Source organism: Leptonotus elevatus, chromosome 20, assembly GCF_054856555.1.
Source record: "Leptonotus elevatus isolate MCC_2025b chromosome 20, RoL_Lele_1.0, whole genome shotgun sequence".
NCBI classification, from domain to species: Eukaryota; Metazoa; Chordata; class Actinopteri; order Syngnathiformes; family Syngnathidae; genus Leptonotus; species Leptonotus elevatus.
Window position 1 is genome coordinate 4,998,738 of NC_141258.1, and position 27,044 is coordinate 5,025,781.

At 42.5% G+C, this 27,044-nt stretch overlaps 3 protein-coding genes across 5 annotated transcripts; all 3 read left to right on the forward strand.

The window, feature by feature from the left end:
• Positions 1 to 623: 623 nt before the first annotated feature.
• Positions 624 to 5,846, forward strand: dbf4b (DBF4B-CDC7 kinase regulatory subunit). 3 transcript variants are annotated; one of them, XM_086063854.1, is made up of 13 exons: positions 624 to 736; positions 1,475 to 1,631; positions 1,700 to 1,891; positions 2,013 to 2,063; positions 2,135 to 2,204; positions 2,401 to 2,462; positions 2,637 to 2,676; positions 2,757 to 2,802; positions 3,860 to 3,988; positions 4,078 to 4,204; positions 4,283 to 4,416; positions 4,508 to 5,687; positions 5,760 to 5,846. In XM_086063854.1, the coding sequence occupies exons 2-13, from the start codon at positions 1,482 to 1,484 to the stop codon at positions 5,835 to 5,837; spliced, it is 2,259 nt and encodes a 752-aa protein (XP_085919980.1). In that variant the 5' UTR covers positions 624 to 736; positions 1,475 to 1,481; the 3' UTR covers positions 5,838 to 5,846. The 3 variants fall into 3 exon arrangements, with proteins under 3 accessions (XP_085919980.1, XP_085919981.1, XP_085919982.1); XM_086063855.1 differs by having other exon boundaries at positions 2,640 to 2,676; XM_086063856.1 differs by having other exon boundaries at positions 4,508 to 5,846.
• Positions 5,847 to 6,002: 156 nt separating this feature from the next.
• LOC147156547 (disintegrin and metalloproteinase domain-containing protein 11-like) lies at positions 6,003 to 19,692 on the forward strand. The gene is made up of 26 exons (XM_086063853.1): positions 6,003 to 7,483; positions 7,982 to 8,109; positions 8,336 to 8,412; positions 8,557 to 8,623; positions 10,985 to 11,067; positions 11,147 to 11,204; positions 11,643 to 11,697; positions 11,973 to 12,112; positions 13,107 to 13,181; positions 13,252 to 13,323; positions 13,541 to 13,707; positions 13,794 to 13,878; positions 13,946 to 14,036; positions 14,747 to 14,798; positions 14,892 to 14,991; positions 15,080 to 15,151; positions 15,234 to 15,326; positions 15,400 to 15,480; positions 16,448 to 16,498; positions 16,576 to 16,639; positions 17,887 to 17,992; positions 18,063 to 18,182; positions 18,338 to 18,506; positions 18,585 to 18,699; positions 19,167 to 19,257; positions 19,437 to 19,692. The coding sequence occupies exons 1-26, from the start codon at positions 7,432 to 7,434 to the stop codon at positions 19,477 to 19,479; spliced, it is 2,307 nt and encodes a 768-aa protein (XP_085919979.1). The 5' UTR covers positions 6,003 to 7,431; the 3' UTR covers positions 19,480 to 19,692.
• LOC147156548 (peptidyl-prolyl cis-trans isomerase FKBP10-like) lies at positions 19,441 to 26,663 on the forward strand. Its single transcript, XM_086063857.1, has 11 exons — positions 19,441 to 19,454; positions 19,700 to 21,270; positions 21,464 to 21,609; positions 22,430 to 22,619; positions 22,797 to 22,942; positions 23,623 to 23,812; positions 23,908 to 24,053; positions 24,658 to 24,847; positions 24,939 to 25,081; positions 25,167 to 25,330; positions 25,977 to 26,663. Exons 2-11 carry the CDS (start codon positions 21,077 to 21,079, stop codon positions 26,163 to 26,165), a joined length of 1,698 nt encoding a protein of 565 aa, XP_085919983.1. The 5' UTR covers positions 19,441 to 19,454; positions 19,700 to 21,076; the 3' UTR covers positions 26,166 to 26,663.
• Positions 26,664 to 27,044: the final 381 nt, after the last annotated feature.

Below are 27,044 nucleotides of genomic sequence, written 5' to 3' on the forward strand. Positions count from 1 at the left end.
TGGGAAAAAAACATTTGATTATTTATTTGAGTTCCCCGCTACTGCACTTTGACCACAAGAGGTCACCAAATTAACGCAGCTGAATCTTTCCTCCACATGATAACTCTGAATGGTTGATGCAGACAGTGACTTTTGTTCTATTTGCACAATAATAGAAGACTCACTGTGAAATGTAAACGTTTGCTGTCTGTTTATTGAACATGTAGACAAAAATAATGGAACATTTTGCAATAGAAAGTAAAAAAAAAAAACATTGAATAGAAGAGAAAGCATATAAATGGTCATCACTATTCACTAAGCACAGTTTTCATGTTCAAAACGGAATAACAAGTAATAAAGTTATCTAGTCCTGCCCTGTGTTCATTGTATAGTTTGACTTTAATCTGTTACTTGACATATTTAACTCTTAATGTTGTAATGGAAAAACTCGACATTTATCGTGTACATAGTTTACAATTATAACGTTAAAATGAAAACACAAACAAGCACACAACAACTACAGTATTACCATGCCATTTTGTAAGTACTGTAGAGTCTTAAAAAATCTTTTTTTTTTCAGGGGCACCCAAATGCAACATCGTAACGGATGTAACGTTGTGACGTGATGTTCTCCGCCGGTGTTTTTTTTTTTTCTTTTTTTTTTTTTTTTCAAAAAAGCGGCGGTCTCTCGCTTTTTTTTGTCAGACTTTTAGAGTCCTTACTAAACCAGAACTTCGCCAATACAAACTTCCCAAAGGCAAGTAACGCGAATTAAATTTCTCCTGGTGATACGGAATTCATTTGTGCTCCAAATTGACCGTTTCCGTCGAGTAAACTTGACCAAACCGGTTTGCTAGTTGAAGTTGCAGCTAACATACTTAGCCGCTTTGTGAGCTAGCATAAATTGGCTGGCTTAGTCGCGTGGAGTTACTAATATTAACCTTATTTAGTCATTTACACTGCTCTTCCTACATGTTCAACTAGGTCACAATTATATATGATTTTTGTTCTTTATTTTATTCTTAAAATTGTATTTAGTCCCACACATATCACCCTGGAATATGTAATTTGTGGTCCTTAAACCAAACCAGTCGGTAACTTTTAGTCGCTAATTGTTCCACCTGTTTTTGACATGTCGATCACTTTGGATGTGTTACGACTTGAGACATGACATTTGCCAGGAGATGTTCTTTTTAGTAGTTTGTTATAATTGGCAAATGTAAACAACAATTTTAACTCGTCATTAGAAGTGCGTCACAAATTGTTTGATTGACGAGTAATCAAGCGAATTGACTGTCTTGAAGATAATCAAATTGTATATAACATTGTATGTAACACTGAAAATGGTTGGCTATTTGATTATTTGAATCAGGGCTGACTTTGATTTAGGGATTCAAGATTTTTTTTTATTTTTTATTTTAGCAGTTTGTTTGTCTACATCCCCATGCTTAAAAAGTGACCCTAGCTAACTTAACCCTGCACCTGGCTGGAATAGGAATATCATGCTGCAGCAGCAGCGTGCCGAGCAGCCAGGACTTTTGGGAAAACTTTATCCTGGGGATAAAAAGCTAAAGGGGAAGACCTTCTATCTGGACAATGTGAAGAAACGTCCTGCGGCCCTGCTTTTGGAAGCCATATCTCTCCTTGGAGGGGTACGTCATATTTCGTCATATTATTGCTCCACACCAGAAAGGAACATTTTCTTCTTTTTTTTCCAAAGGGGGTTGAGAGCTTCCTCCACAGAGATGTGAGCTTTGTGGTCACGGGAAGTCAAGAGGGCTTGGAGGAGAAAAGGCTTGCAGGAAGAAAGATGGGTGATGAGCCTCAGCGGCCCCTCAAGCACCAAGAAAGTGTTCTTGACAGCAGCAAGCGGCGGCCAGTAACTCCTCGGCCAGTAACTCCTCGGCCAGTGGTGCGACAGATCGTTTATTATTACTGCCACTCACCATTTGTATCAGTTAATAAATATAAAGTGTATGTTGCCCACTTTACAATGTTTTGATCAACTTGTACTGTCCAACTGTCTTCTCCAGGCTTGTGGCAGCCGAGGAAAAGCCCTGCTTGAAAAAGCTATTCGCAACAATGTAAGTCACTGGATTTTTACAAATTGCACCTTTGCCATTTGTCTTGAACCAAATTTTTCTTCTTCTTGTAGGAGCGGCTGCAGGCGAGCAACGTGTTGGCAAATGCCCGCTCATGGGGAGTCAACATTGTTCACGTGGATGGTATCCTTTTCGTTGCACTGAAATGCAACAATTTCAACCTTGACACATTATCACAGAGTGTAGTGAATGTCTGCTCACAGCAGGTGGCGCCATGCAAGTGCCAATGCATCTTCCAGATTGAGACATAAAAGTCAGCGATGATGATGAAAGGTTTGATTTGCCTTTTCATATGTACTGTTCCTTAATGTTGCCTCAGACGTTCTCATTTACTTGAAGAAGCTGAGCAGTGAGCGTGTCGTGAAACACAACAGGGCCGAGGTAAGAAAGGAATATCATGTGAACAACTTCAAAGTAAATACTGTCACGAAGAGTGAAAAATATGCTGCAGAACCCCTGAAAATTGTGGTTCGGGGTAAATAAGTAACAGTGATGTCTATTAATGTTAAAAAGTGCTACTGTATGTAAATAAGTGGATGCGTGCCTTTTTCACAGAAGACTTCCACCAAGCAGCCTTCTTGTCATGTTGTCAAAGGTTAGTGACGTTGGCAAAAATATATAACAACGTTTTGATCCGATCTACTTTAATGTTAGTTGCGTTGTTTTTTTTTACAGCCGCACCTCTGAGATCTCCTTTCCTCAAAATTGAAGATGTCAGCAGGTGAGTTTAATGTGACGGCACAGTGGATATAAAAAGTCTACACACCCCTATTCATATGCCAGGTTTTTGTGATGTAAAAAAAAAAAAAACACGTTTTGCTCTTTAACTATGGTTAATTCTGGACACTGTCAATCTTCACAGTTAGCATTATCTCAGTTAAGTTTTACTTCCCCTCTCAAAAAGATTGTTTTTTCAATTTATTGTTTACTGTATCGACACACTTTTTACATACATTTTTAATCAGGGGTTCAAGTAAAGTTGTTTTTTTTTTTTTTTAATTTTTTTGCGTTGATTCCAATTCTGCGCTCATTTTTTCTTTTTGGACATCAGGTTTTCATAATAATAATGTAATATGTGTAATCGTAATATTTATGAATTGGTGGTTATGTTCAGTAGATTTATCTTTTATTTTTTTAACATTATTTTTATAACAAAACTGTTATTTGAACAGGATTTTGTGTAGACTTTTTGTATTCACTGTACAAGTTTAAGTCCCAAGTTTTTTTTCAAAGCAACCCTTTCAAGTCTGCGTCTTATGTATCCAGTGTGACGACTAAAACAACTTTGGATTGAAGTAGCTCGAACCGCCTTTTCTACTTTGCAAGTATACCACACTGGGCTCTAGTAGAAAAGTTTCCTAATTGCGCCTGCTAACAAATAGCACCGTGTAACATGACGAGCTTGCGGCCCCCCCAGGGTGCCCAGAACGCAGACGGATAGCATTTCTCGTTCTGCTCCTGCGGGGGACGTGTACACTAACAACTCGTTTCATTTCTCCTCATTTACGCTAATTGAAGTGCTTCCGCCTAATGCATGTTCATTACAGAAGCCAATGAACTGAGACGAAGGAAATTGTTAAGCAGATGAAACGCATAAGTTGGTGTTGGCTTGAAATAAATACTTTTTCTGTTGAATATGTATTTAGATTTGTTTGTACTTTTAATTCACTTTGCAGCATTAATTTAACCCCCCAAAAAATTATTATTTTTTGCATCATTTGATTTGACAGTCATTCAAGTGGTCTCGATATAAAAAGTGCACTGTTTTGTGTAACCAGGAAGTACAAGCCCTTGCATATGCAATCGATGAGCTTCCCCTCGCTGTGCTACTTGGGCCGATTCAGTCCCTTCGAGGCTCCGCCTCCTCCTCGCTTTGAGAATACGGCACAAGGAGATGATAAATCAAGGTTGGGCCAACAAATTCGGTCGCCTACCTCATGTTGAATTCCACTGTGAATTTGTAATGATGATTTTATTTTGGATTTTGATCTGTCAGGCCAAAGAGCAAAGCGGAAAGCTGCCGCAGTAAGGACCAATCTCAAACGATGTCGCCATGGCCGCCGCGCAAAAAGAACATCTCTTACTGTGAATGTTGCCTGCAGTCTTTCGCCAACCTGGACGAGGTGGGGAATCTTTTCCTCAACGTTGGCGATACTTCTCTGCAGTTGAGTGTTTGATTTGTGTTTGTTTGTCTTGGGCAGCACTTACAGTCTGACCAGCATCGCGCCTTTGCGATGGGGATCTCAAATTATAGCGTCTTGGAGCGTCTTGTGGTCAAAATGGTCCCCGCGTTTGAGCTCAATCCTTCAGAGCAAGCTGAAGAAGCACTGAATAGGTGAAGATACGGTTACTTACGTCGTCCTGACATCCAAATTGTACCATCCTTGCCAACTAAGCATGTTATAAAATAAATATTTTGTTTTTAGAGCGCCAACTGCTCTGCCCATTCCAGCCAATTGTGAACTTGAGCCTCTGACTGATGCCGAGATGGAAAATGAAGTTCAGGCCATGAAAGGACAATCCTCCTTCCCCATACCTGCTCCAGATCCTCCTCTTCAATCCGGGAAACCACCCGAGGAACCGGATCCCGTCCCAAATCCAACCACGACGTCATCTGCCATCCAGTGCCCCAAATCTGATGACCTCATTCACACTGCAACGACACCCTTGCCGGTTTTGGACACGGAGCCGCCAGTCCATTTTCCTCCAGCGCTCTCCCCCTGCCCTACTACACAAGATGTGTCTTTTGACCCGTACGCCATGCCTCCCACCCTCAGCCCGCAAGTCTTCACCCACAATGACATAGAGCCTCGTAGTCTTTACTCAGAACCTCCTGTCCTCAGTCCTCAAAACGTCAACCCTTACGATTATGAATGTGAAATGGAGACTACATTAAGTATGTCTGAATCGCTTCCTATCGCCTTCCTCACACTTCCTTCTGTGGCGGGGCCCAATATGGACGAAGTGAAGGGCCCTCACCCAGAGTTAGTTTCAAAGGAGGCCCCGTGTCCAGCAACTCCAAACCTCAAAAAACGCCGTCGGTATTCGAGCTGCGACCACAATCGCAGGAAAAGAAAAAGGACGGGAGATAAAGAACGCGCAGGATCAGAAAGTCACATCATTTCTGAGAGGACTTCTGTTCAAGTAGTGCAGCCAATTGGAAATGCGTCTCTAGTGGACCGAATGTGTCCTCCTGTGGGAGACAGACTACCCTCCTCACCATTTAACATGTCGGGCCACACTGTTGAAACAAGATGGTCGCCCGCTGCAAAGATGCCGGCACGCCTCTCCAGCCAAGACTGGCAACAATCCACCTCGGTGTGCATCGACCCGGCCCTCATCCCGGACGTAGCCCGCCTCTCCCCGTCTTCGTCCGACTCGGACTGGGACTGCGAGCTGCTGTCTTGCATGGGCTCGGCGAGGTCCGCGTCCCCCCCGGGCGACGCGGCGGCGGCGGCAGGCGAGCTGGACACGGACTTCATTCACAGGCCGTGCGCGTGGATGAGCGACACCAGCTACGAGTCGCGCCTGCACACCGCCCTGCGGCCGGCCACCCCCGCGGGGGAGAGCGCGGCCTTCTCCAGGACGGTGGTGCCAGTTGTTGAGGTACTTCACTGACTGCACATTTATGGACCGTCGGTATGATGAACTCATTGGATCCTGTGCATTCTCTTGTAGAAAGTGTTTACAGCTGCGCATCGCTCCTCATTAAACAAGCTAGGCAGGATGCAAAGCAGGCAAGTGAATAAATATTAGTGCAAAGTTTGTATACTCTGCCTGCGCTTGTTTAGAGTTCAGCAAGTTGTGCAAAAAGTACCGAAGCGTTAAAACGGTGGGATGTTCAGACAAGGTCAAATTAAGTTCACAAGTCGGGGTTGTCATGCAATTTAGTTTAATTGTGAAATTTAACCCAAAATCCCGATATTGCTAAGTTTGTGAGTCATCTATACACTGCCGGACACCTTCATCCTGCCTTCAACTGATCCTTCTGAAAACAACCTTCACTTCACCCTCAAATAGTCCACATTTCTAAATTCAACCCTGACAGTGTTACTTAAAACAGAGCATTGTTATCTTTGTCAATCTATTTTATGCTTGGGTAAATGCACCTAAAGTCTGGACACTGCTTATTTTCAATAAAGTGAAATATAACACCGTTTTATTCAATTGGATCTACAATATATGGTTTCCAACTTTAGTGATGCAAAATTTGACAAGTGTTGCAAGAATCACATGAACTCATTGTATGGTAATAACTACATTGCCGTCATAAACTGTCCAGACTTAAGGGAGACCCTGTATATTATTTTTGCTCTTTCAGTGAATTGGAAGAGAACACATTCTTTCTTTGTGTTTATTTATTTTCGTCATCCGCGAGACTGCTGCCAGTGTTGTGCTGACATCAGTCTTTCAGCAGCTGTCTGGAAACACACACTGGGACTTTAATTAGGTTTTTCTGAAAGGGGCATTATTCAATTACTATAAGTGCTTTGGAGCAGATCCCAATTGAGCTTGTCTTGATGGTCCGACATGAAAAAAGTGCTTGGAAAAGTGGAGCTCCTCGCACTTACCGCTAGGATGGAATCAATATGGAAAAAAGACATTTTGGAGGTGGGCCCAAATGTTCTGACTGAATGTGAAGTGAAATTTTATGTTTTGTTTTAAAATAAATTGTGTTTTTTTTAAACTAAATATTTCCTTGCTGTTTTTAGGATAGATGACTGCTGAGTGTAGAAATGATTTACCTGTATTATGAAGGTTTGCTAAACTTGTGAGTTAATAGGGAGCTACAAGGTGTGAGCGGGTGGGCATGTGGGCATGTGATGTAAACATAACCATTAGCCGACAATGAGATTTTGTTTTGTTTTAATCCACTGGCGGAACCGTGGTTTAAGACACACACAAAAAGAAAATAAATTGGCGTCTGACAGTTAAACCCCCACTGGCGGAAACGCACTTCTGCCCTGTTCTCACTGGTGTTGCTGCGCCAAGCCAAGTTACACTCACTATCGCCTCCATGAGGCTGGAGTGTTGAAACGCACCGACAGCTCTGCAGGTTGCTCAGTTCGGGGGGTTTCCACAATATACTCCAGGCGCCTTCCAACCAAGTAACTTTCTCCGTCCACGTTGTCTCTCCCAAACACGATAATACACACGTATGGAGAACCGTTTACAATTTTCTTCCATGGACTCCTCTTGAGTGTCAGCGCGCCGAATGAGACCTCTCCAAACAGGGGACCGCGTTCGTTCGGGCTGGCAGCCGTCCACTGCGATCCCGCTGCCCGCCTCCTGCTTCCTCGCTTGACGGCGCCTGCACCGAGGGGGACACCAGCGGGACTATGTGAGCACCATGCGGGCTGTGAGATGCCTGCTGTTCGCTGCAGTGTTTGCACGGGTGACGGGTGAGCGTGGCTTTTGAATTGCTTTTTGCGTGGCATTATTTGACGATGTGATTACTTTCCAGCTGTAATTGTTGATGGTTGCATTGAATGAGCATTTGATATTTCAGTATAAGGCAATAATTGCCAGCTGTCACAAATAATACGCCCCAAAAATGCTGGGTTGTTTTCCCTAACGCATTTGCTGGGTAGCTGTGGATTTTAACCAGATTGGGTCACCTTTACCCAAGGTTGGGTTTATTGTTTTGACCTAGCAGATTAGTTTGAAGGTTGGATTTGTATGTTCAGAAGTTTGCCAATTTTGACAGTTTTGTGCTTTAAATTTAATCCATATCTTAGAAAATGTTGCTCTGGTAATTAATAACCCAGCATTGGCTGAACTTTTTGAGTTTAATGCGTAATCACAGTTTCTCTGTAGTCGTAGCATATTTTTAACACTGCAGGTAGGTTCTCTTTTTTCCCCACTGTAAAAAAATACAAGTACACTGATGTCATTTCTAGGTAGCTGGCAGCCTCCCGCTGAAGATCTCGTGCAGCCCAAGAGGCTCCTGCAGCAGATCCACTCTCAGGACGAGCTGCTCCACAGCCGCCTCGACACCCGCGTCCAAAACTCCTCGTCGGGGCCGCAGGTGGGTGCTTTTAAAAGGCCCATGAGAATATATCATCTTTCTCTTTCTGTAGGAACTATCGTCACCTTTTAAAGATCAATATTGAAAGGGAAACAAAATAGGACACCGTGTTGTTAGAACACATTATACTACACCCAAACGATTTTCTAAATCTCAATGTGTCCCATCTCGAAAGATTTCATAGACAGCCTGTATTTCATTGCATTTTTCTCTCTTATCGCATCAGCCCGTGCATCTGGCCCAGAGCAGCTTCCTGGTGGAGGCCTTTGGCAGCTCATTTGTCCTCGACCTGGAACTCAACCAGTAAGTTAACCCACCGACTCGACATCGTGTCCTTGGCGTGCCCGTGTGTGACCTATTGACATTATTTTGCACTGACGCTAGCACTAAGTGATACCCAATACTCCAATGAAACATCCCCTTATGATTCCCTCCTCTCATCTCCAGTCATCTCCTGTCGACGGACTATGTGGAGAGACACTTCGAAGATGACGGACAGCCGTCGCAGATTAAGGTAACGCCAACGTGTCCCTCGCCAAGGACGTTAAGAACCATGTGCAACAAACACCAATCCTTTGTCGTATTCCGGAGCAGAAATAAACAATAGCGCCGTCTTCTCGCTATCGCCGCACGCGGGTTTCTCCGCCACAGTACACCTGACCAATCAGTGGACGGTTGTCATGGTAATCAGCAGCAAGCAACAGTGGGTCTACCGTGAGGGGAATCCAAATAGGCTCCATTTTCAAGAGCTAAACCATATCTTATGATAGCACAGGAGCTTTAGGGTGTATTAACATTATTTAAATGAGTAGAATGGTCATGAAGAAAGATTAGTACAATAAACAGACTATAATGTGGGAAGAAGAGGGGTGGGAAAGTCATAGACTATACTATAAAATAATTTTTTTTGAAAAATGACAAAAATTAATTGGGAGTGAAAAAATAATATAAAAAAATATATATATACTGTGATTTAAAAAAAATAATCTGTCATCCATATTTTGTTGTTGCTTTTAATTAAAACAAATTAACAAGCAGTTTTTATATAATTTTGACAATATCAAATGTACTGTATTATTGAACAATATTGTTAATGATTTTTTATTTTTTTTTTAATCCAGTTGGCTTGCCATAACAGACAAAAAGAAAAGAGGACAATTTATCAATCACTTTGGCATTTTTAAATTGAAATTGTGACACTATCATAAAAACGACTCAGGCAATTGCACTATTAGACTAACCATATGTTTATTATTGTGATGGTAGCTTATATTTGCTTTCCATTTTTTCTGTATTTTAAATGTTGTCTTGTCACTTAATGTACTCTCATTGAAGTTTATTAATTATTTAAGTAGTCAGTGAAATGATTTTGCCATCATATATCAAGGCCAGATAATATGTAAACAATCATTGCTCTCGAACAGATCTCTGTGGAACGCCATCTAACAAACTTTCAAACTCACTGACATTTCCGGGAACGCTAATTTTAATTTCACAGCTTTTCTCTTTCCTGCCATCACCACCTTTATTGACCTGCCAATAAAATTCCTTCTGGCTTTGTGTGCCCGCTTTTGCTTTATTGATCCCCGCCGACCACCGCTCGCTCTCCCATTAAATCACCCTGACACACAAGTCAAAGGAATTCAATTAGGACTCCTTTTAAACGTGTCAGTGTCGCCTTGAATACTCTTTGACATATGACAACTTGCGGATATATCGTCGCCCGTGGCTGGGAAACAAGAAAGGACATATTCCCAAACAAGCACGGTTACATAGCGTTTATCTTTGCGCTACATGCTAATGCACTTGTAATAAATGTCCTCTCCACTGACAATGTGTTCTGACTGATTGATGAGGGCTTACTGTGCATCACAATGTAATGCATTTCTGCCCTTGCCGGTGTCCATTATATGAAGAACGTGCATCTCCTCCTCCGCGTTCAATGAGGAGTGCTGCGTCAGGCAATTTCACGACCTCCTTTTAAGCCTTGTAATCCCACCTTTTTATTTATTAGCCCTCTGTGGCTAAGTGCTGCAGGCCGCCCTTTCCGTCCCACCGCTCTATGTGATGAAAATAATTTTTGTCCTCAACAAACAGAACAGGCAGGGAATGTAAATGGACTCCAGGAGAAAACAAGAAAAAATCCAAGGTACGCGCGACAGCATCATTTCGCATCGGTTTTCTTGCAACTCCACTTTATTCAACAACCACCGCTGCATAAAAAGTGCTGGACATGGAGCAAATATTAGTCATAAAACAAGGCAGTCATGTTTTCTTAAGATGGAACCCAGGGAAGCAGATACAATGAAAACAGCAGAGGCCCCAGAATTGAACCCTGTTGAACACCATTTGTGATTATTTGGTCACGGGACAAATTAAACTCAAGGCACTGCATTAGTTGCTAGTCCAAATCTATATTTCACTTTATTTTGTACCCAATGTTGTTGTTGTCATTATTGTTATTATAATTATTATTGTTGTTGTTAATAAAAAATAACTTTTTTGTGGGGTATCAAAATTAGTGCGTTAATGTTCCTTTAACGCCACTTTTTTTTTCAGTAATCAATGTAATAATAATGCATGTATTTGTGGAGACTGGGGTCAAGTTGTATTTTACAATTTTAGAAATGTACAGAATTTCACAAGTTACTTCATGTTAAAGATTATATAGCTCTTAATATGAAAAGAAAAATGCACTGAGCTGACATGCAATAATGCCATTACATTTTATTGTTCATTTAGAACAGATACAAAATTTGCAATTAATTGTGAGTTAAATATTGAAATCATGCAATTCATTACAATAAAAAATTCTAATCACCTGAGACCCCTACATTTTTTTTTTAATAAGAATTTTTTTTGCTTCTTTGCCCAGGGAGGAGAACATTGTTACTACCACGGACGTGTGCGAGGGCTGCCCCAATCCTGGGCAGCTGTGTCCACTTGCAATGGCCTGTGGTGAGAAAACCAACGTGCCCTCATGTGGACTCAACACAAACGATGTGGTTGCATAAGTGTGCACACCCTCTGCTTGCAGGGGGATGTTCTCCGACGGGAATGTCTCGTACGGGATCGAACCCGCCGGCAGCGGCGAGGTGAGTCCCGATTGAATTAGCATCAAATCCGGCGCGCGTGAAGTCTTCGAAATTGTCGCTAGAATTTGGCGAGGCGCGATTGTGCACGAGCAAAAAGTGGAAGGAAACGGTGGGAGAGAGTGGAAGGGCTCGTTATCCTTTGGTAATGGAGCTCAGTTACACAGACGAGGGAGGCGGATCAATAGCAGCCCTTCTTCACAATCACCCCCCCCCCCGCTAATAGTTGTCCTTGGCTTTATATGTCAGATTTTCATAAAGTATTCATCCCCTAGCTCCAGTCTGCGAGTGTTATGTGCCATTACCACCGCCCACTGAGCGATTGATTGATTAATTATGCATCAGCCGAGCTCTCCTGAGTGAAGCTTTTGAAAGGTTTGATAACATTTGAGATATTTACGTCCATTCCAATCTAACGTTTGCTTTTGTTTTGCTGAGCAGGTGGACCATGTTGTGTATCGCATGCCTCGCATCGACCTCCTGTTTCTACCTCCAGGTTGGGAAGTCAATAATTGCCCTCAATTAAAATAGTTTAGACACAAGGCTTATTTTCCCTTCTTTTCTCATTACATCTTAAAATGTTGCAATGACACTCCCCATCTTCAATTTCTTATCCGGACATGTCCTCACATTCCCATCCTGTTCCCGCCCCGTTCATTTGTCTCCTTCCGTGGCCCTATTGATTTCTCCAGCAGACCAGCGCACCAAAAATACACGGCTGATGACTAAGCCCTCTCTTTCTTCTCTCTCTCTCTCTCTGGTGTTTCCCAGCATGCCGCATGAACGGCACCCAGCCTAAAGGGCAGACAGGTGGCGGCACGGGGGACGGGAAGAGGCGGGATGGAGACGACTGGTCTGCGCTGGAGGCAAAGGAGAAGGTTGCCAACAGTTTAAGACGATCAAAAAGACAAGTCAGTCATTAATACGCTTTGAGTTTTTTTTTCTTTTTATTTGTATTTCTTTTGCATCCATGCAATAAATTAAAATCCAAGTTGTTGATAATGGGGGACCAAAACTGCCAAAATTCTAATTGGATAAAAAATAAAAAATATAATTCAGAAATTAAATTTTAAAAAATATATATAAATTAAAATAAGAACACAAAATATGTATACGTGTATCCATAAATGAATAAAAATTTCAAAAAATAAATGTGAAAATAAATACAAGAATAAATATATAGCTAAAATTAAATATCAATTAATAAATAAAAACACTCTGCTCTCACATTTATTTATTTCATGCTGCAGACGCTCTGTCAGCAAGAAATGTTATTCAAATGAGGGGGCGGTCCTTAGCGTGTCTTGGGTTGGACTCCGTCGTTGCAAACTGCCTTTCAAATAGTCGAGTGAGCGGGTCGGCGAACAAGTCTCGCCGGCTTGCATGGAGAGCTCCAGCAATGGGCGACTATCTCGTCCATTCTTCGAGCAAGTTGTGGTTACAGAGGATATTTAATTCCATTTATATATTTATTTTTGTATTTATTTTCACATTTATTGTTGTTAAATGTATTTATATTTTTTGCATCTCTTTTTCTTAAGTATTTATTTTTTACTTGTATTTATTTATTTATTTATTTATTTATTTATTTATATAGTTGTTTTTATTTCCATTTATATTTATTTTTTGTATTTAATTTTTAAATTATATATTTTTTATTATCAGTTTTTATTTTCAAATGTATTTATTTATTCATTCATTCAGTTATCTATAATTTTGGAAGTTTTGGTCCTACATCGTTGAATAATTAATCAACAATTAAGTTCCCAAAAAACAATCATAAACATACTTTTTTGTGCATTTTATACACTGTCAACTTGAAATAATGATCCGAAAAAAATTAAAATAAACGCATATTAAATCGCAATATTGTTGTACCCATTTTCACCCTTTGTCTCCTTGCAGGTGCGTCGGGGTCAGCGCACAGTCCAGATGGAGACCAAATACATCGAGCTGATGGTCGTGAATGACCACGAGCTGGTAAACTTTCAAGCCTCTCCAATAAAGATGTCTGCTCAGCACTTTTGAACGCGCAGTTTCTTCTCTCCAGTTTGTCCAGCAGCGTCGCTCCACCTCTCAGACGAAGAACTTTGCCAAAGCGGTGGTGAACATGGCGGATGCGGTGAGTTCTTTTTCCACCTGCGCACACACAAAAGTGGTTCTTTTTTAAATGTAGTACACGATCATGAAGATGGGATGAAGTCTTGATGACAGGTTGATGTTGTTACCGGCAAATACAGTGGCAAGCTCAGTTGTTTCCATGGCAACCAACTTCCATATCACACAGAACCTCAATAAGATAAAAAAAAAAAAGCTGCAAATTGCTTTTGTTCTACAAGATCTACAAGGATCAACTCAACACGCGCATCGTCCTGGTCGCCATGGAAACCTGGTCGTCCCAAAACCGCATCTCGGTGGGCGACGACGCCCTGGTCACCCTGCGCGACTTCATGAAGTACCGCAAGGCCAGCATCCGCGAGCGCTGCGACGCCGTGCACCTCCTTTCGTAGGTTTTGACGCCCCTCGCCCCCGGCCGCCGTTTGACCCCGCCCCCGTCCGCTCATCCCTCACTCTCTTTGTGTCCCCCTGCAGCGGGAGGACGTTCATGAGCAGCCGCAGCGAGGCCGCCTACATCGGCGGGATCTGCTCGCTCAACAGAGGCGGCGGCATCAACGAGGTGAGGCCTTCACAACTTCCGTGTTTGTTTTCTCCCAACAAGCTAACTCGCTTTGTGTGTTTGGAAGTTTGGCGCCGTGGGTCCGGTGGCCATCACGCTGTGCCAGAGCCTGGGTCAGAACATCGGAATGCTGAGGAACAAGGACAGACCTGCTGCAGGTTACTTAAGTCACTATGCAAGAATTTTAGTAGGAATGTTTTGCCTTTTTTTTTGTTGTTGTTTTAATCTTTTTTTCTTTTTCTTTTTTTCTTTTTTTTACTTTTGCTTTCCTTGTTCAAACTATATCATTTTTTTTGCTATTAAATTTTTGGTTTTGTTGGTATTTTAATGTAAATTTTTTTAAAAACTTTTGCTCTTCAAACTATTTCAAATCCTTTTTGCGATAAAAAAAATAGTATTAATGTTTAAAAAATGTTTTACTTTCGCTCTTCTTGCACTTAAAAATATTTTTTGTGTGATTAAAGAAATAGTATGTTAATTATAAAAAAAACCTTTTGCTCTTCAAAATATTTCAAATCTTTTTTTTGCGCTAAACATTTTTGTTGCATTTTTTTTTTACTATTGCTCTTCTTGATCAAACGATCTCAAATCCTTTTTTGTGTGATTAAAAAAAATGTTTTTTTTTTCTTTTGCTCTTCAAAATATTTCAAATCCTTCACAATATACATCAATAATGTGGTGACATTTTTGTTCTTTCAAATCCCTCTAGTGTTCAACATTGGAATTACACCCAAAAAGCACAGCGTTTGACTAAAATAGTAATATTAACTGTACAAAAAAATCCAAGAAATAGCATAACAAATGCCTCTTGGAGGAGTACAGACTCACTGCTCTCGTTTTGAGCTATTTGGCTGATTTGTGTGGCCAGGAGACTGCAGGTGTCCAGACCCGTGGTTGGGATGCATCATGGAGGACACGGGGTAAGTGCAAATTACAAAACAAGTTTTTTTCGCCCATCAAAAGTAACTGTGAACTTAAAAAATAATAATAATAATTTTTTTATTATCACCCAGCTACTACCTACCCAGGAAGTTCTCTCGCTGCAGTGTGGACGAATATCTCCGCTTCCTGCAGCAAGGCGGCGGCAGCTGCTTGTTCAACAAGCCCTTCAAGGTGACGAGGGCGCCAGCAAATGCTGTCATTCAATTTTGCAGAGTGTACCTAATGAAATGTTTGTTTTGGACAACATTTCGTATTGCAGCTGCTAGACTCGCCCGAGTGCGGCAACGGCTACGTGGAGCTGGGCGAGGAGTGCGACTGCGGCACACTCGTGGTAACGACTCGCTCTATCTCCATCCGAGCCGACAATTGTAATCACACGAACACACGATAAAGCTACCTCGCCGCTCTCGCAGGAGTGCGCCCGCAACGGCGCAAACTGCTGCAAGAAGTGCACGCTTACCCACAATGCAATGTGCAGCAACGGCCTCTGCTGCAGAGACTGCAAGGTTAGTTGCCGACGTGCTTTTGTGTGTATGGTTATGTACAAATTCCCACGCCTTTTGTCCGTCGACTTCACAGTACGAGCTGAGAAGCGTGACATGTCGCGAGGCCGTCAATGACTGTGACATCCCGGAAACCTGCGTAGGGGACTCCAGCCAGGTATGAAAAAAAAAAAAAAGTTGAAAACGTTTTGAAATAGTTTATACTAAATACTAAAACGTGGCATACGCACAGAAGCGTTTTTGGCATTTTTGACGTATTTGCAAGAACGTTCGAACTTATTTAAAAATGTTCAAACTAGGGGTGTCAGGGGATTACATTTTTAATCGCATGACTTCAACAGTTAACTCACGATTAATCCCCAATTTTATATCTGTTCCAAATGTACAATAAAATGTGCCATAAAAATGTGTTTCCTAAGTTTTCATACATACATCATAAAAATTTTTAAAGTAATAGAAATATGGCTGCATCTTTTACTCATTGATACAGTAAATTCATAAAATTGAGTTAAAATGAAAAAGACTACTGTAAAAAAAAAAAAAAAAGGTGTGATATTAATTTGTGTTGAGGTCATTTTTCTGCCACTAGATGGCATAATAGCATTTGTAAGACATTGGTGACAGCTCAGCGCATTTTTCTTTTCATATTAAGAGCTATCTAATCTTTAACATGAAGTAACTTGTGAAATACAACTTGACAAATATATGCATTATTATTACATTGATTACTTCTAAATTTTGACGTGGACGTGTCAATAACCTATGACGTTATTGGGAAAAAAAAGAAATGCACTGCAGACAATAATAAATCCTAAGAATTACTAATAAACAAATTACTTTTTATTGATTTATTGTTTTTTAATGTATTGGTATAATGTGTACCAAATGCTAAAAAATTGTTTTTTTTTTGTGTTAAGTCAATATCCCATAGCATTATGGGGAAAATGCTAAGTTTTTAGCATTTAACCTTCAAACATACTTGAAAATGCGTTTAAACGGACTTACAAATACAATCAAATATATTTAAATACATTTATTTACATATATATTTGAACATATTTACTTGTCATATCAACTGGAGTGTGTAGGTTTTTTAAATCTGCTGTCCACTCTCTGTCCTGCAGTGTCCGCACAACTTCCACAAACTGGACGGTTACCCGTGCGAGGCCGGTCAGGTAAGGTCGCGCCCCCGCTCAATGGGCGTCTCCTCCACTTTCCTCCACCGTGACCCTTAACCTCCTCCCTTCCCCAGGGCCGCTGCTACGGAGGCCGCTGTAAGACCAGAGACAGCCAGTGCAGGAGCCTGTGGGGCTACAGTAAGGATGCGCTAAACACTAGGGTGGTCCTTCCAGTAGGGTACATTTTTAAAAGCCAGCGGCGTCGGGCGAGGCGACGGTCGGGCGAGGTGACGGTCGGGCGAGGCGACGGTCGGGCGAGGCGAGCGACGGTCGGGCGAGGCGAGCGACGGTCGGGCGAGGCGAGCGACGGTCGGGCGAGGCGACGGTCGGGCGAGGCGACGGTCGGGCGAGGCGAGGCGACGGTCGGGCGAGGCGACGGTCGGGCGAGGCGAGGCGACGGTCGGGCGAGGCGAGCGACGGTCGGGCGAGGCGAGCGACGGTCGGGCGAGGCGACGGTCGGGCGACGGTCGGGCGAGGCGACGGTCGGGCGAGGCGAGCGACGGTCGGGCGAGGCGAGCGACGGTCGGGCGAGGCGAGCGACGTTCGGGCGAGGCGACGGTCGGGCGAGGCGAGGCGAGCGACGGTCGGGCGAGCGACGGTCGGGCGAGCGACGGTCGGGCGAGGCGAGCGACGGTCGGGCGAAGCGAGCGACGGTCGGGCGAGGCGAGCGACGTTCGGGCGAGGCGACGGTCGGGCGAGGCGACGGTCGGGCGAGGCGACGGTCGGGCGAGGCGAGTGACGGTCGGGCGAGGCGAGCGACGGTCGGGCGAGGCGAGGGCGAGCGACGGTCGGGCGAGGCGAGCGACGGTCGGGCGAGGCGAGCGACGGGTCGGGCCCGGTGAGCGACGGCCCGTGAAACAGCGAGCAGGCCCGGCTAGCGTCGGACCAGTTAGCAGGCCGACTTCACATTTCGGTTTCAGGAAATGAGACGATACAACTCCATAACGTCCCCAAGATGCCAAACGGTCTCTGAAATAGCCAAAGCAGTTATGGGGCCACTGGAAGATTGGACTGCGGTGAATTTTGGAGTATAAACAGAAGTTTCCTCCATTTTGAAGACCGTTTAACATGCAGCTTGACAGTCCAAAGACGTTTTAACAGTCACGCTTACAGTTCGGCAGACGGTTTAATAGTTTAGATTTTAAGAATTTCATAATACAAATTTTAATCATTGTATGTTACATTTACCTGTAGAAAACAAAAACACTATGGAGGTCTTCTGGGCAAAACTTCACCAGGAGATGTTTTTCAACTACAACAAACTTAGGGAGTTGGAGCTCAGAATTTCCAGCTTTTAATTTTAAGGACCACCCCACTTAACACTCAACTGTGCACGAGTTATTTTTCATAATCACCCCCCCCCCCCCCCCCCCCCCTCTCATCAGACGCCGCTGACAGGTTCTGCTACGAAAAGCTCAATTCCGAGGGCACGGAGAAAGGGAACTGCGGCCTTGAGCCTGGCGGCCAGGGATGGATGCAATGCAGCAAGCAGTGAGTGAGAAAAATGAATCAATTTTGCTGTTAACCTAACAAAACAACTTTTGTCCTTTTTTTCTCGCAGGGACGTTCTGTGTGGTTTGCTGCTGTGCACCAACGTGACGGAAAAGCCGAGCTTTGGCGAGCTGCAGGGCAAACTCACCAGTTTGACCATCTATCATCACAACAGATACCTGGACTGCAGGTGAGCATTCTCAGATGCATGTTATATATTGATGACTGAAGAAAACAAGTTCTGTTCGAGGCAAACGAGCTGGCTATATATGCACATGCTCGCTGCTGGTAATAAGTTGGTTTTATTGACTTTTTCTTTCTTTCTTTTTCTTTTTTTTATAAAAGGGGTGGCCACGCAGTGCTGGACGACGGCTTGGACTTGGGCTACGTGGAGGACGGAACACCGTGCGGGCCCAACATGATGTGTCTGGAACGCCGCTGCCTCCCGGTCACCACCTTCAACCTCAGCATGTGTCCGGGATCGTCCGTCTCGCGCGTCTGCTCCCATCACGGCGTCAGACTGACACACCCTCCAAATTGGATTTTTGCCTTTGGTAGCCGATAATGACGTTTGATCTTTGGACACTTTCAGACATGCAGCAACAAGGTGAAGTGCATCTGCGATCGCGACTACACTGGGAAAGACTGCAGCGTGTTTGACCCCATTCCCATTCCCACGCCACCCGAAGGCCCCGAGAAGTATAAAGGTAACTTGTTGGTTTAAGGAATTAGGAAAGTAGAAAAATGTGCAATACATTTTATTTTTTATTTATTTATTTATTTTTTTAATTTATTTTCTTTTTTTAAGACCATTTTTTTCACTCTTTGTGTGTATAAATGACAGATTTTTTTTACTTTTTTCAGTTTTTTTTTTCCTTTGAAACATTTTTTTTTCTCCTCATAAAACCGATTTATTACCGATTTATTTATACTTCATTACAAAAATAAGTGCCTTTCCCCCACATGACTGTATATAAAAACAGGCAAAAATTAGGAAAAATAGAAAATTGCCAATTTAATGCAATTTGAAGAAAAAATGCAATTTGGGGTATCGGTCTGAAAAAAAAGTGGTATTGAACATCACTAACCACATAATATATTTGTTTTACGTTTTCACTTGGTGAAGCAGCATGTGGCTCGAACGTGTCATGGCAGTTTTTGATTATTTCTGCAGGTCCGACCGGGACCAACATCATCATTGGCTCGGTGGCCGGTGCCATCCTGCTGGCGGCCATCGTCCTGGGCGGCACAGGATGGGGGTTCAAGTAAGAGAATGCACGCATGCACTCCGGCCGCCATTTTTTGAATGCTAAATGTCATCAAATGCTGGAATGCTAATTGTTGCTACGGAACTGTTAAATCAGAATCTGAATACAAAAATCCCCCAAATCTGTCCCATTTGTCCCCCCCCCCCATGTTGCTGCTTTCGTCCTTGCGGATCCAGAAACATCCGGAGAGGAAGGTACGACCCCGCCTTTGAGTCCTGAATTGCAATCTACGAAAAATATAATCATATAATTTTAGGGCTTTTTTTTGTATAACAGATCAAATGTTAGCTCAATGACAATAAATATTAATCAAATAAAAATAAATCCAATGACAATAAAGCACCGTTTTCCCATTTTTATCATCATTTTTTTCTTATTGCTGAATACTTTTTCCTTCTCCTCCTTTTCCTCTTTTTCCTTCTGCTCATTTCCTCCTCAGATCTTCCGGAGTTTGATTGTCATCCCAAACGACGTCGTCTTACCTCTGCATGTTTTGAGGCACCATCTCACCTTTTTGGGGGCGCTATGGGAGCCCTCATCTCTCCCTCCTTTCTTTCGTTTCCTTTTCTTCTTTCAAATGATGATGTCACTGAGCGAGGCATGACCGACATGCTGCTGTTGATGCTCCGCCCCCTCGCACATTTAATGGCAATATTTATAAATAGCGGCAAGCTCCTGTTCTCATACATAATATGCATCGATGAATGAATGTATCTTTTGGGCGTGGATCATATCTATAGTCTGTATGTAATCCGTGTAAAGTTAGTTAATTATTACCCCTTTCCAAAAATAATCATAATCGGCAATAATTTTGCCACTTAAATGCCGATATAGTCTTACTTTAAATGATGTTCAGTGTTGTTGTCACTCAGAATGATGTCTTTGCGCCTTTTGTCCATCAGATGGAGTCTGACTCCATTCATTCCATTGCACATCGTTCCTGAGATGACATTTACAACAAGGAGAAGAGAAGTTTTACGTTCTTGCTGCAGAAGCTTCTTAGCAAAAATATTGCTTAGAAAAACAAATACAACAAAGATTGGCTCCAGCAACACCATAAAAAAAAGAGCTGTTTTGACATCTGATGAAGGTGTCTTTGGATTTTATTTTGAAGTCATCGCTTCATGGTAAAGAAAATTGATAATAGTAGAAGAAATGTGATTTCATGTTAATTTCCCTCATTAGGTTGCCAATAATGTAGTGTATACCATATACATTTACAGCCTAATTGTAAATCTAAAGATAAATATTTATCAGTTAGTGTTTTTTTAAAGTCTTTGTATATTACTTTTTTTAGTCATTATATATATTTTTTAATTAGTTGTCCAATTAATCGGTTATTGGAATTTTTTTCTGCCAGATATCAGACTCGGCAGATTGAGTTTGTTTGACTTAATTTGTGGCAATAATATGTAATCTACCAGCATTGACTGGTATTTTTTAGGTTTGTTTTCCAATAAATACGTTTTCTTAAGAAGTCAGATGTGTGTGAAAATTGTATATATATTTTTTTAAGTGACAACGTGTACTTTTACCGAAGTACGACACACTACAACGTTTAATTGTGACACCGGAAGTTGTTTCCCGGAAGCGCGGTGTTTTCTCCTGATCGCTGCCTTGACTAAAGACGTTTTTTTTGCCCACTCCCAAAAAGTCCGACATTCCTCCCTTGGAATCGCTGCGGGCTTCGGAGTCTACTGGAGGTTGTCCACGTTTGCAGCCATCTCACAAATCTGTGCAAAGAGGCCTCCATTTTAAATTAACAGCCCAGTTATTATTCTACTATTATTTTGCAAGGGTTATTTTTGCCAAGACAATGTTTGCCTGTAGCATCGTCCCCGTGTTCGTCCTGTTTGCGTGCTCCGTGGAGTGCAACCCCAGTCCTCTTACAGATGTAGTCGTGGACAGACGCTTCATCCCCGCAACATGTCCGCGGCCAGCCAAAGACGGAGATCAGGTTCGCTATCACTACAACGCCACATTTCTCGACGGAAAAACTTTCGATTCCAGGTAGGAGCATCCGCATTATTATTATTTTTTTCATCCCATGAAGAGTTTTCCTTAAAATGACTTGGTCGAGTTAAAGTTACAACTTTGTGCTGTAGATGGCGTCGTCGCTTCCATTTTCTGAAGAGACTTGACACGTATGATTTTTTTTTCTCTTTTTTTTTTTTCTCCCCCTTTTTCTTCCATCCCCTTATAGCCACCAGCGAGGGGCGGCTAAGGTGGGCCTCCTCGGGGAAGGTCGCCTGATCGCTGGCATAGAAAAAGGCCTGCTGGGCATGTGCGTTAACGAGCGACGCACCATCACCGTCCCGCCGCACCTGGCCTACGGGAGCACCGGAGCAGGTAACACTCAACCAGCGTACCTTTTCGGGGGGGAAAAAAAAAGTATATATAATTGTAATATCTTATATAAAATTAAAATATAGTAAAGAAGTTCATAAGTGTGTATTATACTGAAACAGACACAGGAATGTACAACAAAAACATTTTTTTTTTGATTGGTTGTTGGGATGGTAAATTTTTTTAAGACTAGCTATGTTACGAATTTTTTTTCATTGTCAATAAAGCTACTTTTTTTTTTTTTTTTTACAAAAGCTACTGTATATAATAGCCAAATTTCCCCCCAATAGTTGGATTTCAGAAGGCCAATCGCCAATTTTGTCTTTTTATTAGCTGTATGCTATAACATAAAAAAAATATTTCTGTTCATCTGGCTAGCTAGTCCATAATCTCGTAACCATCCTTTCTACAGTACAGCGTAAATAACCTAACCTTCTGACCTATTAACTTAACCAAGTCACTAACCCACCCACTTAGATAACTAGCTAATCTATATACCTAGCTTACCTGCCTGTACAATGCAACCTACCAACTTTCTTTATTACTGTCCACCCAATTGACTTTTGCACTTACTTATATTAGCTCCTCAACCTGACCTTATGTAACCAATTTACACACTTAGCCTTCCGAGAGTAGCGAATTTAACACTGCCAACAAAACGGTTCATCATACAGATGAAAAGCACAATTAATTAATTTGAACAATAAGTGGCACCAAAGTAATACTTTTATTTCTTTGGCCTGCATTAGAAAACAAATAAATGTTATTCGAACAGCTGAATTTGCGAACCGCACAATCGACATCCTTGACTCTTTGACGGCAGGTGACGTGATCCCTCCGGACGCCACGCTGGTCTTCGAGATCAATCTGCTGGATTTGTGGAACAAAGCCGACCTGGTGGTCACCAACACCATCAGGACCCCCAAAGACTGCAAGCGCTCGGTGATGCGCGGCGACTTTGTGCGTTACCACTACAACGGCACTCTGCTGGACGGCACCACCTTCGACTCCAGGTGAAGTCGGGCGCCGGGGGTGCGGGGGCCGCCGCCGCCGCATTTTCACGCATATGCATTGGGAACGAGCTTCCGGTTCCGGTCCGAATGACGCTCCTGTTTGCTGTCTGTACTCTGTCACGCAGGGGCGTTGTCTGTTCTGTGTTTGACTTTTTGGCTTGTATGAGCTCCACGCAGCTATGCGCGGAAGCAGACGCGCGACTCCCTGGTGGGCGAGGGCTGGCTGGTCAAAGGCATGGATGAGGGCCTGCTGGGCATGTGCGTGGGCGAGATCCGCAATATCGTCATCCCGCCCTTCAAAGGCTATGGAGAAAAAGGCTCAGGTAGGCGATGAGGACGAGTATACGGCGGGGATGGGCAACTTTTCCTCACTACAACGGGTTCTTTTTCATGCATAAAAAGGATCATTTAAGGATAGCATAAAGCTACTAACCCTAACCTGATTTTGTGCGTTTTTCACCCCCAAAAAAACAACTCCTTTAAAATTTCAATATTATTGAGCTAAGTTTGTCCTGGATATCAATCCAAAGCTGTGAAAAAAATATTTGGCCTATTCACCATGTAATACAAGCCAGTAAGCTAAGACATGACTGCCATCTAGTGGTGAATGGTGATATTACATTTTTAAACTATTCAGCAAAAAACAATGGGTGTCAATTATATTTTCGCTATTCGCAGGTCGACCCGATCCTTATGTATTACGAATGGGTAAACCTTTTTTTTTCGTAAACCCAAATCATTTTTTAAAAACCGCTGATAAACCTCCAGTATGCATTACAAAATTTTAAATGCATGAAAAAATTGTGACTTTTCTGGTGCTGAGCTGTGAGTATTTTTGTCCACTGCAGTAGAGAAAGGCTGCCGTACCCCAAAAAAATTAAAATTGTGCAGCATAACAGCTAAAGGCTGCCTCACCATGTTTGCTTTTATTGCGTAAAATCATGTAAAAAAAAATGACTTCAATTTTTACGAGACATTGTGGACCACATTTTTCTCGAATCAGGAGTGGAGGTCCCCCCCCACGCCACTCTGATATTTGACGTCCTGCTCGTGGACATCCACAACCCCAAAGACAACATCACCGTGGAGAATCAGGTGGTGCCCGAGTCGTGCACTCGCAGGTCAGTGGCGGGCGATTATATCCGCTACCACTACAACGGGACCTTCCTCAATGGCGTCACCTTCGACACAAGGTCAGTTTACCGTCTTTTTTTCCCCCCCTGGCCTTCATTGAGCCAATGTACTCCGTTGGGAATGAGCGAATTCACTCCGTGTGCCGTGTGGACAGCTACCAGAGGAACAACACGTACAACACGTACATCGGGATGGGCTACGTGATCGCAGGTATGGACCAGGCCCTGCTGGGGGTCTGCATGGGCGAGCGACGGAGGGTCATCATCCCGCCGACCCTGGCGTATGGCAAAGACGGAGCAGGTAACCTCCCCATATTAGGTTGACACAAAAAAAAAATCATTAATAGCCTATTTAAAAAAATTAAATAATGGCATTGTGCCCTTGCTGTAGCTAGATAACTCCTTCAATGAAACACCAGTTGATGAACTTAAGACTTATGTGTTGTTGTGAAATGAAATACAATAAAAGGTTGTGCCCTACTTGTTTGCTGTATGATAAACAATAAGATAGCATACTAAAGTTCGCTAGCTAACGCGCTAACCGTTAGCTCGATGCTAATCGCTAGCTTCGATGCTCATAGTAAATAAACGTTTCTAGCATCTCTTTAAAGCAAACAATTAACAACCCCTCTAATGTATAAATTAATGACTGCACATTTCACCCAAAATAATTTTATATATACACATGTACAGGCACTGCTTGGCTCGGAACTTGAAGACACGGATCTGTAGCTTGCGTAGCTTTTTGACGCTAAACAAGAAGGGCTTAACCTAACAACATCCGGTTTTCACAATAAACGCAACTTTGCAAAACAAAGCAGCTTTATGACCATAGAAACAAGAATAAACAATACATGGCTCATCAGGAGTGTCAAGCTAAAGAATGGTGACCCGTGTTTCCCCAGGCGACGTGATCCCGCCGTACGCCGTGCTGGTCTTCGACACCCACATCATCGACTTCCACAACCCGAGTGACCAAGTGGACGTGAAGGTCCTGCACCGGCCCGAAGCGTGCAACCACACCACCGAAGTGGATGACCTGGTGCACTACCACTACAACTGCACCCTGGTGGACGGCACCCGACTCTTCTCCTCGTGAGTCCGCGCCACATTTTGCCCATCGCTGAATTAGGATAGTTTTTGGAATTTTTATTTAGTTGTAAATGTCGGCGGCGATTTGTGACAGCCACGATTACGAGAACCTCCAGGACGCGGTTCTGGGCTCGGACAAGGTGATCGACGGGCTGGACCAGGCCTTGCGAGGCATGTGCGAGGGCGAGAAGCGACTGGTCACCGTGCCGCCTCACTTGGGCCACGGAGAAAAAGGAGGCGAGTGCTCGCACCCTCTTAAACTCTTTCATGTTAAGAAGGGGGGGCAAAAATAAATCACTATCATCGCCTTTGTCCATTTTAGCCTCGGGTGTGCCGAGCAGCGCCGTCCTGGTGTTCGATATCGAGATGGTGACCGTGCAGAAAGGCGTGCCGCCGGGTTACCTGTTCGTGTGGCTGGAGGACACGCCCAAAGATTTGTTTCAGGTCATGGACGTCAACAAGGACGCGGCCGTGCCCGAGGAAGAGGTGACGATGCCTTCGCTACTGCGTTTTTTTCTAATCGACCATTTATTTATTTATTTTTCGACCATGTATATTAAAGCGTTTTTGTTTACTTAATTTTTTTAAATATTTATTTTTCAACGACCATGTATATAGTAAGGTGTTTTTTCCCCCTTTTTTTTGTTTTTTTTAAACGACCAAGTATAGCAAGGCGTTTTTTTCATAAAAAACCACGACCAAGTAAGGCGTTTTTGTTTCCAATTTTTTTATTTTTAACGACCATTTATAGTAAGGCAGGTTTTTTTTTCATTAAAATTATTATTATTATTTTTTACGACCATGTATATTAAAGCGTTTTTTTCATAAAAAAACACGACCAAGTATAGTAAGGCGTTTGTTTCCTTTTTTATTTTTTTTATTTTTTTGCAACCAAGTATAGTAAGGCGTTTTTGTTTCCAATTTTTTTTATTTTGAACGACCATTTATAGTAAGGCGTTTTTTTTTTCATTAAAAAACAAAAAAAAAATTAAAAAAACACGACCATGTATTGTAAGGTGTTTTTTCCATTAAAAAAAAGATCATAGTAAGGTGTTTTTTTGTCCTGTTTTTTTCTTTTTTAAAAGGCAATGTATATTAAGTCTCACGTGCCTTTGACGCGGTGTTTCCGCAGTTCGCCGACTTCATCAAGCTGCAGGTGTCGGAGGGCAAAGGTCGCCTAAAGCCCGGGATGGCCGCCGAGCAGGTGATTTCCGACATGTTCGCCAACCAGGACCGCGACAAGGACGGCCGCATCACGGCTGACGAGCTCAAGCTGAAGGTGGACGAGGACAACGAGCTGGCGCAACACGACGAGCTGTGATTGGTCGCCGCGCCTCCACCTTTCCTATTCTCCACTCAGGGACAAATGTCAACAATTTAAGGACACACAATAGACTTTGCTGTTTTTATTTTTGTCTTTTGTGTTGGACGGCTTCTTTTCTTGGAAGACGAAACAAACGAGCACCCTGACAAGTCACATAATTGAAAGTGTCCCGTTACCTGCCACATTTGGAAATATCCTATTGGTAATTGACACAAAAACATTAATCATCACAAGGTTGCACTCGGAAGAAAATATGTTTTCATGTACAAAATCTTTTATGTTTTGGTATTAGGAGCATGAGGTTACAAGATGCTCAGTTTTGCAGTAAATAAAATGACAACTGTTAAATTCACAGGTGGAGTGAAGTGTATTGTAGCAGCTACAACTATACTATCTAATTTGACATTTGAGGGTTTTATACATTCGATGTCATTTCTTAGATCCTGATTTGATTTTTGATTAAATTTCGCATTTGTGTAACCAGGCTAAAAACGACACTTTTTGCTTCAATCGTGTTTTTTTTCCCCCCACACTCCGCCAGTACCTGAACACACCATGATATTCCAATAACCTAGCATTGCCTAAAACACGTGTTACACATTCCATTTCAATTCCAATTTGATACTTATTTTGGTTCAAAATAAAGCAAATGGATTTGATTCAATGATGTCGTCGTTTACGTACAGCTCAAGTTAACGGTGCAGGTGTACCTCATGTTGACTAATTAGCAGGGCAGCCACTCATTTAAAAAATATTGCATCCAGAACGTAATCACAACAAAATGTGAAAAAGTGAAGCACTGTCAATACTTTTCAGATGTACTCTGTATAGTATATAAATTTGCTTAAAAAAAAAAAAAAAAATCATGTCAACATG